Source organism: Pygocentrus nattereri, chromosome 9, assembly GCF_015220715.1.
Source record: "Pygocentrus nattereri isolate fPygNat1 chromosome 9, fPygNat1.pri, whole genome shotgun sequence".
NCBI lineage: Eukaryota > Metazoa > Chordata > Actinopteri > Characiformes > Serrasalmidae > Pygocentrus > Pygocentrus nattereri.
The window spans coordinates 16,193,118-16,207,032 of record NC_051219.1 but is presented as its reverse complement, the minus strand read 5'-3'; the positions used below and the strand labels follow the sequence as shown (position 1 = coordinate 16,207,032).

The 13,915-nt window shown below is 40.5% G+C and overlaps 1 protein-coding gene across 6 annotated transcripts in view; it reads right to left on the bottom strand.

Annotated features, from left to right (window-relative positions):
* Positions 1-13,915, bottom strand: part of magi3a (membrane associated guanylate kinase, WW and PDZ domain containing 3a) — a 228,475-nt gene that overhangs the window by 103,228 nt on the left and 111,332 nt on the right. For all 6 annotated transcript variants that reach the window (XM_037541280.1, XM_037541279.1, XM_037541277.1 and 3 more), the window contains exon 2: positions 418-534. In XM_037541280.1, coding sequence (XP_037397177.1) covers positions 418-534 — 117 coding nt within the window. The remainder of the gene's footprint in view (positions 1-417; positions 535-13,915) is intronic.

The window sequence follows — 13,915 nt, the reverse complement described above, 5'->3', positions numbered from 1 at the left end:
AATGAGTTAATGAAGCGAGTCTTGTTACAAAAATGATAATAGGACATTTGCCCCTGGCAGAACTTACATGTTTAAACAGCGAAAACTGTTTAAATGACCATCCCTAAAACACTAATAATGCATCCAGTTGTGTGAGCACCTTGTAAAACAGACGTTGCAACAAATTTGAACAATGAATTTAGATGATAATTATAGTCTGGAGCACCAAGCAATGAAAAGCTTATAGTAAAACATCAGTGCGAAGCATTACTGTTAAATTAACAACACAGCTTAATGCTGATGCTTCACCATTAGCTCTTCATGTTGATCTGCTGATTACTAGATTCAAGATACACCTACCAGTTCAAGTTGGATGAAATACATCATAGAGGAATTTGGAGTGAGGTGAGGATGGTCACTGTATGTACAGGTACTTACAGGGGATGGTGCGGAGGTACAGGTTGTCTCTTATCACTTGCTGGAGCTTGTGGTCCAAGGAGCCTTTCTGGAACTGCAGGCTGAGGTAGTGGCGCAGGTCCGTGTTCAACACCTTACCTGCACAGACACAGTTCACAGCACACGGTAAACATCCAAGCAGCTACGGCTAATCACAGAATCATTACAGCAGATGACGGAGTAAACTGAGCAATACAGTTCACATTATTGTCCTTCAGGGTCCAGAGCTTGTTACACAATATTAGCACATTGTAAAGAGTAATTTACGCACGGAGATTAAACCTTAGCATAAGCGTTGAGTCATTCAGAGAACTACGAAAAAAAGACACATTGTAGAGGAACCTGCTGACTCCGTTTTTTTGTTTTTTGTTTTTTGGTGGTAAAGGGATCCAGGGGAGACAATGTCTACAACGCAAATGGCCATTTTATTTACTATCCAAAATGAGCAGCAAATCTACATGTGAGCTTTGATATGTAATTTTTATGGTGATTAAATTATGATATATGTGAAAAAAGAAATGTACTTTGGGTACCATCTCTCTGACTTTAAGAAAAGAACATGCTTTAGATCTAAACCTTCTCAAACTATCGTAAAACAATGGTGTGGAGGCTTTAGATTCCTGGTTCCATAGTGAACACCTCTGAAGCATGCTTGTTCCAGAAATAAGACTTCTGATTGGCTGCCTAAATTACATTTTGCATACATGTTATTAATGCCAGTGCTTCTCAATTAGCCTGCAATCCAGTGCAGTCAGTAAACATACTAACTTCCAGCACACCATGCTTATTTCTGGTTTAAGTCCCAATAATTTGTAATGATAATTAAAAAACAATCAAAAGAGCTGCATGGGTCAAAATGTATCCTATCACACAGCTAGCAAGGCCATTAAATTAGGAACTGTATCATCATACACAGTAACAGCATTAACGTTTCTTCAGGGTTAATGCAAACAACAGAGAACTTTTCTCTATGAAAAAATGGGATAAAACATGCTTTGGAGTTGAAGTTAGAGCCAAAATAGCATCAAATGCTTGTCAGTATTGACTTGTTCTCAAAAGCACCCTTGCACAACGCCAAAGCACAACGGGCCTCATTCACTACTATCTTCCTAAGGTTTTTCTTACATTTGCTCCTAAGAACGTCTTCAGAAAAAGTCTACTTCAGATTCATGACGTGTTCTTAAACCAGAGAACTGTTCAAACCTTTGGGCTCTTGAGTTTGTGGAGATGCCGTTCTTACCTAAAACAAGTCCCAAATCAGAAAACACTGGTGGATGTCAGAATCTTCATCAAAACTGCGCAAGTGGGTTTTAAGATGAAACTTCTTTTTAAGAGTGGTTGGAGAACGAAGCCCAATGTTTGAAGAGTTTTTTAATCATCCATCTGATGGAACATAAACGCTTCCATTTTAATGAATGATGATAAATGTTTCAGTCCACACTGGCTGTGCTAGACACGTCTTACAGCTGCCAAACATGAGCCCTTCCAATGGGTCATGTTTTATGTTGTTCCCCCCCCCCCACTAAAATGTGATGATCTGATAACCTCATACTTAAACAGCAGCTCCTGCTCTGTACTAAAAATGTCCAGAGGCTACACTTCAGTGTAGTAAACAACAGCAGTAAAAACCTGAGATTGCAATTTTATCACTGTGAATAGACTGTACAGTCAATTGTCTACTGTCTAAACTATTGGTTGTACTGTCACATTTACAGCCTGTTACCAAACTGTTTGATTAGAAAAGAAAAGGAGAAAAGGCTCATATTTACGCCTGAAGCAGTTATGTGACAGAGCCGAGTTGAAGGGTGTAGACCGGATGTATGGTCACTTGTGCTTTGCTATTGTTACACTCATATGCCACTAAAAAGGCTTGTAGCAATACTTGGACAAGAATCAGCATACTTAAATATTTGTGGTGACTTTAGAAAGTTTTATCACACAATTCTAAAACAGTAGCTCCACCAGGTTTCATTGAAGTACAGTACCTGTAGTTACTGAATAATAGGTCTTACTATGTATTAAGCCTGGGAGTTTAATGGGATAAGTACAAACAAACATGATTTCTTTTGACTTCAGTGGCCACATGGAAAGCAGTGCGATTTGAGTTGAGGTGATGTGCATGCTTGAATTTATGAGGCATTCAACCAAACCAGTCATTTTTCAAGCCCTTTCCCAGTAAAATGCATGCATCTGAGAAACAAACACCAACATCATGAACATTTTTTCAAAGTTATTTTCGCTGTTGCACATATCTGCATCTAAACAGATGGTTTAATCTTCCAGAGCTTGAGGAAGAGCCCCCCAGCCGTCGAGCTGACTGAGCGTCATCTTTTGACTAGGCTCTAGAGGGCCAGACCAAACCCCTGTAGGAGGGACATATGTCCCACAGTTCCTAATGAATGTTAATTGGCTCGCCTCCACAAGCATCCAGGTGTGTGAATGGATAACAGCAGCTAGAACAGCTAGAAACAATACAGATCTCACTGCACTGCACCAGGGGTTCAAGTGCAGTTCAAGGAAGTTCAGAAACCTGGGAAGGGCAGCGAAAGGTCCCTCAGTGGGGGGGGAGAATGAAAATGCGAGGCCCAAAAAAGTACCCTAGCTGCTGAAAGAGAGGAAGCAGAGAAGGAAAGAGCTGCTTTGTGGAGCAGTGAGTCTCCAGATGTTGGTATTTTGGAACTGATGTCTCAAGCGCAGCTCTTTCCTGTGGGCGGGGAGTATGTGCTTTGAAACAGCACCCATCACATCACTGCTGCATCAATAAGCATTGTTTCAGGCCCTGCAGCTGCCTCACCAGCGTGACTGAGCTTCCACGCCCAGTTTTATTTGAACGTTATTCCCAAAGTATGCCTTATAGCTGCGCTGAACGTAAGATTCAGCTCAAAGTAAGGAAGTCATAACTATACGGCGCCATGGGACCAAGTATCAGCTGACAGGAGAGCGGTTAAGTGTCAATATTTGAGCGCATCCCCCGCATTAAGTTGGAATACTTGGATACAGGCCTCGAGAGAGGAACTTCTGCAATGGTATTTTTCACTGTTTGTTTTTAGCTTTGAAACCTCGAGAAAAGGAGCTGGCATGGAGAAGGGTAAACACAGACAGCCTTGTTGTGGTATCACCCACCTCATTCTGAAAGCGAAGCAATCAAAACAAGTCACTCTGGAAAGAATTCGGTCTCCTCCTCCCTGGGGGATTAAAAGGACAGCCCACTGTGACTACTGATTAGTCTCGTTCCATTGGCTGGCCGAGACGCATACTAATGTGATCCTCCTACGTCCTCAAGAGGCCCCGCATTCTGATTTAATGTTAAGGTATTAATTACTCTCCCATTAATGTTTAACACGACTCTACAAGGGCTCGGCTTCTAGCGTTCTGGGCTCTCTGCGGATCTCAAGTCCAATAAAGTGAAATATGACTTATTCCAATCTTCATTTAGGGACTTGGGGACTATCTCCGGCTAATATAGAGTGATTTCTGAGAGTCAGGAGATTCTGAATGGGCCTGCCCATTAATGCCAATACTGGCAGCAATTTTAGCATTAGCTTGAAGATAACTGGCAGTAACTAATCTGAAAACCTCTACTGGCATATGAGAAAGCTATGTGCCAGTCATGCATGCATACACAATTCATTTCAGTCCTATTTTTTGTATCTCTTTTACACAATTTACAGTCAGATCCAGGCCCAGAACCCTAACAAGCAATCAGAGGGCTTGCTAGAGACACAGTAGCTAATTCACCTGGTCTTAATGAGTGACCCACTGATAATGGACATCAGCCAAAAATATCACAAATAATGTGCTAATAGTTAGCAATTATTTTGGTCACACCATTGCTGGGATTCAAACTCATCTCCCAACGATACAGTACAACCTTATGCATTTATGCCACTGGAAAGCTTAATATACTGCACAAAAATGTAAATATGAACATAAACACTTGGATTTGCTCTCATTTGCAGCAGTTTAATTTGAAAAACTCTGTTTTTTTTTATTTTTAATGACCCAATTTGCGTTTGTGGGGTTTCTGTAAAATGTTTAATGCAAAAATTGTTGCATTTATGCTTTTTAAAATTTTTTTATTTGTACATCACAGCAACACAAACTAATCTAAACACAAAACATCATCACTGTAAGAATTGGAAATGGAAAAAAGGTGATAAAAATAAGGAAAACAAGAGGTAACAAACTAAAACCAAAAGTGCAAAGCATTCTAGACGTCTCCTTTCATTGTGCTGAAGTGTGATTATTGAGAATAAAGTACTTGTTATTCAAACTATTGCAGTATATGATTACCTAAAATCTAAAATAGAAATGCTTGATTTTAGTGGTTATCGTAATTCTTAGCCTCCTAAAATACATCAAAATGTAACAATGACTGCATCTGTCGTAAACATGCCTAGTTGCCTTTTACAGCAATGCCGCAACAGTGAGATTTACTGGTTTAAAGGTTAAGACTAAGTGACCCTTATTAGTCCCTCAATGGGGAAATTTCACCTCCGCAATCTAACCCATCCGTGCAGTGAAATACCAGATACACACTAGTGAAAACACACACTGGGGGGGTGAGCACACTTGCCCAGCGCGTTAGGCAGCCCTATCCGCAGCGTCTGGGGAGCAGTTGGGGGTTAGGTGCCTTGCTCAAGGGCACCTCAGTCACAGACTGTCTGCTCAGAAGATCAAACTTGTGGCCTTCCTGTCACAAGGCTGGTTCCCTGACATTCAGCCCACAACTGCCCCTCCTAGGAAAAGCATCTTCTTTTTGTATGTGATGTATCTGGAAGGTGGGAGGACCATGTGAAAAACTACCGTGGCTTTGGGGCAGAAATGTGAAGGCAGTCACCCTTTAGCCAGACGGCTAACAGTATTATTATGAAGTTGAATACCATATCTGTATTTATGAGCCTGTACATCATCTCCACAGGGGGTTTCTCAATGGTTGTATTTGCATAATGTATTCTGGGTATTGTAGTGAGAGGATGGGAAACCATATAATAATATATAACCATATAATAAATACAACTGCGAATTATTTCAAACTGATGAGGCTATACAATCCAGTGCTGCACTACAGAATATAATATGACAAACAACAAATGACATGCAGGAAAGCCCCTTCAATTACTAGGTTTAGTTGGTGTTTTAAAGCAGGAAAATTAACAGGCCCTCCAGGACCAGAACTGATGACCTCCTTTGTATACCATGGTTATATTAGAATGCAGGAATGGAAGAATAAAACAAAAACGCTTTTAATGTTGAACATCAGACACTGGCGTAACCCGCACAGACTCAAGCATTCCCCAACAAAAAAACACAGTTTAGAATAAATGTGACTGGGTCAGCCTGTTGCAACAAAGCATGGTATAAACACTGAAGAATTCTGATTCTATGAGATGTTTTATGAAAAGCAGCCCTGGTCTAGCTCCTCTGAAAATAGCTGCATGGGGGCAGTACAACAATGGTGTCAGGGTTTGGAAAGAGGGAAGCTTCTCTTAGACTCATTTTTTTTTGAGGGCACCACTGTTCCATTGCAGCATGCGGCGCAGAACTAAGCTGAATATGCCTTGATAGGATCGCTAGGGAGCAGTGCTCCAATCTGCAGCCTCCGTGTGTCTTGTTCGCTCTCTCTCTCTCTCTCTCTCTCTCTGTCTCTCTTTCAGAGGATCTCTTGGGGAAGAGGCAGGAAAAGTGGAGAAAAGCCAATATCCTCCTGTCTCCTCTTACACTGACATCACTCTGTTTGGTCACCACGCACCTGGAAATCATTATCACTCAGCTTGTGAAAAGCACTGTATGAGGGACAGGCTTTTTTCCTTGTAATGTGGAGAGACTGCCGCATGGTTATTGGTGAAGAATCGATAATGACAAGATGAGAAAGCTCTCCATGTGTCAGTGCTTATCTATGAATACATTATGCACAATTTCATGCTGTTCTTATTAATAACCAAGACTGTAGCAGGCTTGTCGCAAAGCACGCCGAGAACTGTAAATGTCATATGAAATATGTTATTCGACTCATGAATGGTATTCTGACGCACTGCAGGCCCTGCAAAAGCCTGCCAACTAAACGACAAGGCGAGGTCCAAAAGCAACATTGTGCAACTTTTTGGACATTGTAAAAGGCACAGTGAATGGGAGGAATTTAGGTCAGGCCACAATAGCTGTTCCTCATCAAGAACTGGGAGTGCTGAGGAACGCACGCGGTCCGTGTTCCCAAGCGAAAAACCCCTGCGTGCCTTCCATTCATCGTGCTATACATGCTAGAGTACAGTGTACCCTGACAGCATGCTAACCACCCCTCCCCTCCAGTGCCATCCCCCATGGTTCACACTGTAACATGGGAAATTTGTCCACCGTTTTCACATACAAACACAAAAGCGTGTGGGTGATTGTGGGAAGGCCTGCTGTAGCTGTAGGGAACGTATAGACCGTGCTTAAATGCATTAGCCATTTCGGTAATGCACAAGAACAGATATAGGCTGTGGGAGGAGCCTAACTCTGCCCCTCTCTCTGTGTTTGTGGAACAGGGCGGCCTTTGTGACTCGGCTGTCAGGTAGTGTTAGCACGCTGTGTCATATCTCGGGGGAGCCGTGCTCAGCTCTGGAGAGCCAGGTTGTCCGTGGGAGGCAGGGCACACAATGCCTCCCTTTGTGCCTCATCATCTGGGCATTGGAGCTGTTTTTACCAGGCTGAGCAGGGTCCAGAGCTCAAAAGGAGACAGGACAGGCAAGCCATGATGTGGCTTTATTATCCCACTTTATGTGGGCCCACTTTTCAGTTCCTCTCCCTCACAACTACATATGCATTAAGCCCTACTGGAGCTGGATTAGTTTCACCTGAGGAGGTGTTGTAATTTGATGGTTTACCAAGCAGAACTGCCTTCTTCAGTTTGCCAAACCTGAAGTGCCCTCGGTCAAAGTAGCCCAGTTTTTTTAATAACAAAATTGCTGTTTTTCTGCCCCACTATTTTTCTTATCTGTGATCTGAAGACAGAGTTAGGTGCTACAATAGTGCTTAATTTGAGTCATTTCCTTAATCCTCAAGTTCATGAAAATACATGTTACTCCACACTGAAAGCAGATGTAAAGTCGCATCCCTCATCCAGTGTTGCCTTTTTTGTGCCATATTTGTCACTTAGCTACAAAACATATTATAGTTTGAAGTGTGGCGCCTGTTGCACAACACAAATGTGAACATCCATGCAATAATGCATCAATCAGGCTATTTGGAGTAATTTGGAGAAGCTACACAGCATGAAACGGCCAGTCAAATCATGCATAGTTTACACTATCGTATTTCCTCAGGTAAAACTAATCCAGCTTGAAAACGGCTTTAGTTTCTTAACAGTTACCAAATAATTTATAGATGCTACTGAACAATGAGGCCTAAGAATATTAGTAGAATTAGATGTCTAAGGGGATCACCCTCAGAAGTCACAGTTATGCATGATGGAAGCAAATGCATGGTGTAATATTACTTATCACTTATATTAATTATCATTCAGGTTAACTGAAACTCTGTCGAAAGTGTGAAACTTTAAAACCCAATTGTGTTTGCAAGCTGCAGAGGTATATTTTATTACAATCTGAATTCAATGAAAAAGTTGAAAATAAGTTTGAAGTGGAGACTTGAATCTGTCGATACACAATGTGAACTAAACATAAATGTCATTTTTTTGGGTAACATGCTGTAAACTCAATACTGCGCAAATGAGACCATCATTTGATTTACACCACTATGTCCAAGTTATTCATTTTTCTAAGTAGATTAGATATGAGATAATCTACAAGCAAGTCAAAAAAAGGAGCTTACAAAAGTCCAGAAAATGATTATACGATGAAGAGAAGAAGAAACTTCTAAAAACCACCCAAGACCAGATAGACCACCAAAAGTGCCACCATCTGATAGATCTGAACAGATAAACCTGCTTCAAATTTGAAAAAAATCCACATGTATTTCCATTCATTCTTCTCTGTGAGAACTAAATGCTAATGTGTTTGTGATTACTTTGATATTATTCAATTGATATTATTTTACAGTCACTCACTGGTTTGATTATGATTTGAATATTTTGAAACAATCTGAATTTTCTGAAAAATTGTGCTGTTGTGACACTGAAACAGAAAAAATGTTGAACCAAATCTGCCAATACCTAATGTAAATTCACTATAAATATAATTAATTGTGATAACTATGATTACAATATATGGATTGAATTCATGTAGCATAAATCAAATTGGCAAAATTACAGTAATAACTCAACATCAAAGACTGAATTTACACTGTGAAACTTTCATGCAACTAGGTGTATATTTTGAGTTGCATGTTCATGCAACTGGACAGTTACACAAAGCTATTCAACAACAAAGTTGCATACATGTATTCAGCTACTCCATTATTTAGCCATTATTTAAGCAACTAAAGTTACATGACAGTTTCACAATGTAAAGCCAGCCTATGTTTTTTAAATATACATTGTTGAGGGAGTAAAAAACAAGTACGTAAAATTATCTTAGACCTTTTTGGTTCAAAATAAGCAAAGATATCAGCTATAAATACATGAAACAGTGCTGTGTCTTAATAATGGTCAGAGAAAACTTTAAATTCCCCAGCATATTTCACCAATTGCTGCAGAATTTTTCCTATACTTCACGCTACAGCGCCTTTTCATTTGAGCATCCAGGCTAGAGGTACAGCGTCAAATCCATCCACTTAATGGAGTCTTTAAAAAAAGCCCACAGTGAGCTTCAAATCACAGATGGATCGGATGTGTAGGCCGAAGCAATTTGCGCTCTCTGCTGGCAGCTTTGCACTACAGCCTGTTGTCGAAGGTCAGTTAACACCATACACTACCATCTGGCTCGCATGATGAAGCTCGAGCTGATACAGATGTCAGACTATTGCTCAGGTCATTAATCTTCCACTCTTCTGATTCCCCTTATGCCTTTATAAGGCCAAACCTGTGGTCAGTGAACCCATGAAAGCATCGCAGGAAGATGAATGAAGTTTATTTGCTGTGCCATGCTACAGCCTACAATGCCAAAAAATGAATAATAATAATAATAATAATAATAGTAACAGAGCAGAGATGAGAGCACATCTAAAAATGTTTAGACCTCCACCTTCATACCATCTAGCTTCTCCAATTACTACCGCCCACAAAGGCAGACGGCACAAAGGCAGCGTATGTCACATGTTGTAAGCATCAATGTGGGCAATACAGCCTCAGGCTTGCATTCGAATGCATTCAGAAGGACATCAGCAAGCTCTGATTCGTAAGCCTTCATGAACAAACACTGATGGCTTTCCAGGAGCGCTGCTTTTCACCTTGCATTTATAGGTTGTCATGTATTACACACATACAGTGTTGCCTTTAGGGTGTGTGAATGCACCTGAGTGTAGGGCGCTCACTGTCAACTACGTTGGTAAGAATATAGACATTAAATGAAAATAGACATTAACAACCCATGCATAGCTTTCAAAGTTTACAAAATGACTTATGAATCAAATTTTTACAAAAAATATAAAGGCAAAAATTACAAAAATTGTTAACTAATGATTTTTTTATTCAAGTATTTGAGTGCCCAAGAAATTACAGCACGAGCTTGGTCACGCTGGCCATAAATGCTTTTTGTGTCCTATAGCTATATACAGTCATGTACATAAATATTTGGACAATGACAGTTTTAGCTGTCTACCACAGCATATTGGAGTTGCAATTACATAAACAATATGACCTCAAAGTGCAGATTTCCACTGTAATTTGAGGGTGTTTACATCCAAATTAACAGCTCATGTACAGATAAGGTAAAGAACAATTTGTACTATAATGATGAGAAGAGAAGAACATGCTTAGTATTCAATGCACACCACCTTATCTGTGAAGCATGGTAGAGGTAGTCTTACGGCATGGACATGTGTGGCTGCCAACAGAACTGGTTCCCTTTTATTTACTGATGATGTGGGTGCTGCAAGATGAATTTTGAAGTATACATAGCTATGAATAACTGCTCAGATTCAGTCAAACACCTCAAAAAAACACTGGGGCAGTCGTGGGCTGGAGGTTAGGGAACCAGTCCTGTGACCAGAAGGATGCCAGTTCGATCCCCTTAGATAACAGTCCATGACTGAAGTGCCCTTAAGCAGGCCACCTAACCCCCAATTGCTCCCCAGGCGCTGTGGATAGGGCTGCCCACTGCTCCGGGCAAGTGTGCTCACTGCCCACCACTACCAATGGCATCATTACTATTGGTAATTCTTTTTATTCAGGGCTTAGCTATAATTTGGGTCTGGGGAATAGATCCTTTATGGCCAAAACACATGTCCATCAGGCTCGATTTCTTACTTAAAAAGAGATCAGTTGGAAATTGCCTTACTGTTATGAAAATACTAAAAAACTACTGCCAATTCATAATGATGGAACATTTTAATTGATGATTTTTTTAACAAATGATTTCGTTTAACTGAGTGACAGCCCTGCCAGCTTGGTTCATTTGTACTTGCCTACATGAGTTTTGTAGACTGCTAAAAAAGACAGGGTAGAAAAGTTTGGGGAGCAGCTGCACAGCAGCATCATAATGCTCCAGGCAGCCGTCTGTCACCCAGGCCAAGTTTCAGAGTACATTAGTATACAATTAGAAACAATGTCAGGATACTAGTTATGCTCTTTTGTTCATTTTCAATTTGTTGCCTTCATTTACAATCTTTTCCCGTTTACATATTATGACATTTTTATGGCAGGCAGTGCGGTGCGATGAGGTTATAAATCCAGTATCATGCATGTCATAATTTTCACTGCCAAAAGAACCACACCGTTCTGTATCTGAGTACCCATGCTGCATTTGGTTACCCTTTTTGCTGGTGTACCAAGCGTGCCGAGCCAGAACATAGGGGAGGACAGTGGTAGAAACCAGTGATTGGTCAAACACAGTTGCCTGGCACTATAAAATATGGGATATTGGGACGTTTTTTCAAATGTGGCATTATCTGTTCCACTTTAAACTGCACCCCCAGAATGTAACCGTGTCATCCTTTAAGATGGATCAGACACTTCAAGTCGGCTTCTAGCTGGGTTCTGGTTGGGTTTGGGTTTCAAATTTAGCAGTATTAATTGAGCCTGATCACATTGGGCTTGATGTTTGTGGGTATGGGCTTCAATCTCATACCTATGCAGACCTCTACACTAGCATCATATGACCCATATGATCATATGCAAAAAATTAGTAAAAAGTAAGAGAGATTAAAGATCCTCCATTGTTGCTACTGCTGTTTGTGTCTACTGTTAACACCAGATTCATATTAGAAATCATGTGACCACACAAGCTAAAGAGAACTCTATGTACATTCATGGTTTTAATATGTGATGGGAAACAAACACAGGTGCTCAAGCAGATCTGGGTTTGGATTTGAAACTGTACCATGCTGCACCGTACTTTAGTCATTAGCAATATGTTCTGTTGAAATGAATGGTAAACTGAGATTCCCTAAATTCAAGGCTTTACTTATTGGTGTTGAAGCGGCTGCTCTATTGTTTATGCAGGTCTTGACCCCAGACGGGCTCTCACTCTGTGTCGTATCCATGGCCAATCACCCGTCCAGCTCCTCAATTAGAGAGGGCTCCTTAAATGTCACAGATAAGCCAGCACCAGGGTCTAACGAGGCCGTCTTATGACAGCGGTGCAGAAGCAGCTCACAGGAAAAGCCTGCAGTGAGCTAATTAACGGCCTGTTGGGGACATTTGGCAACCCAACGTTATGGACACTGCTATCTACTCATTAGAACCACGAGCGGAGACATTACTGCACTTCCCTCAGATCCTCTATAAAAATTTGGCACAAGAACTGAGGATTTATTATTGGCCGCATCTTTAAATGACTGAATGAGAGGTTTAGAGAGCTGGACATGTTCGGAAATCATGAGGGGGATACAGAAATTCTTCTGAAACTGCAAAGCAGCAAGTTTGGGGCAAGAAATGATGTATTAGACTTGTATGCGAGGGAAGTCTGAAATCTGTAGAGTAAACATCACTTGAGGAACCCGCTGGGGTTAATTAAGTGAGCCGCTTTTGACTCACAGGCGGATAAAAAGAAAAGGAAAATGGTCAAAGGAATGGCTATAAATTATAGATGCTTCTATGATGCTTCGTCCAAAAATGGCTATTTGCCTCTGTAAGTATCAGGCAATCAAGGTCTCCTTTCAGACTAAGTAGCACTTCATCTTTTCAGGGCGGTGGTCACTGCAGGGCAGAGAGGGCAGGAATAAGTTTTTCCATTCCTCAGGAGGGATTTATGATCTCAAAACACCTCTGACAGTTCAGTATGCAGTAACTTGTGTGTGTAAGAAGAATGCAGTACAGCCTCCACTGTAATAACAATCCACAAGCTGTATGAACGAGAACAAGAGGTTACAATCATGGAGTTGGAACCACTGACTGAATGTATGATATACATGACATATACACTCATTGATTGGAACATGCAGCCACTACTGCTCTCACTGGACATCAGTAATGAGAACTGGATTGCTTACATTGTTAACAATGTTATTTTGAATTATTGAAAGTAATAAATACATTAAGATGAAGCTTATTTTGTCCATCCATATAGCTGTAATTTTATAGGTCATAACTTTGTCTTTCGCCATTTCAGCCTTTGTTTTCTCATTCCATGTGCTGTTGCCTGTCAGCCACCCTCTCATTAGTCCAAGGCGTTTCTGGCTTGTTCCACGTGTATTTATACCGCTGGTTGTTCTTGTTTAGTGTTTTATGTTCTCAGGCCCTAGTCCTTTTCTAGTCCTCTTCATGTTCTTTAGTTTTGTTTCCTTTCTGTTGCAGTATTTTGTTAGAGAGTGTTCCTATTGTTTTGTTTGGTGGAATCTTTCCTCATGGCTTTAAATGAAAACAAGGATTTGCGCTTGCATCCTGCCTCTTCCTCTCCCTCTATACTCCGTTACTATACATAAAACCTTTGGCTTCCTAAAAATGTTCACTGCATTGTTCTTAAGAGAAACAATTTTGAAAAAGAGATTTTTGATTGTGAGTGAGGAGAGGGCCCTCCACATAATAAAAAGATTTTAAGTCAGTTTAACATTACAGACAGTAATACATCATCCAGAGGTTCTTTCTTTCACATTAACACATTTCATTTGCAAAAATGGTTCTCTTTAAAATATTTTTTCATGAATCATAGAAATACCACACAAATTACACTCACAAATCTCATGCTTGTAAAAAGAAAAGTGGTTCTTCATGGTTCTATCATTTAAATAACCCTTTGTGGTTCCCATCTTGTTTTCTTAAGAGTGCATTTCTGTTGTTGCACTTGTTATGACATGTATTTACAAAGTAAAGTGCAGTTTCAACTGATAATAAAAATGGAAAATCGGAGAGAGTTGAATTTCTTAGTGATTCAGCACTTCAGAGATTACTTCCCAATAGAGCTCTGCTACATCACCAACATGGCCCAGAAAGTGAGACTCCCTGCTG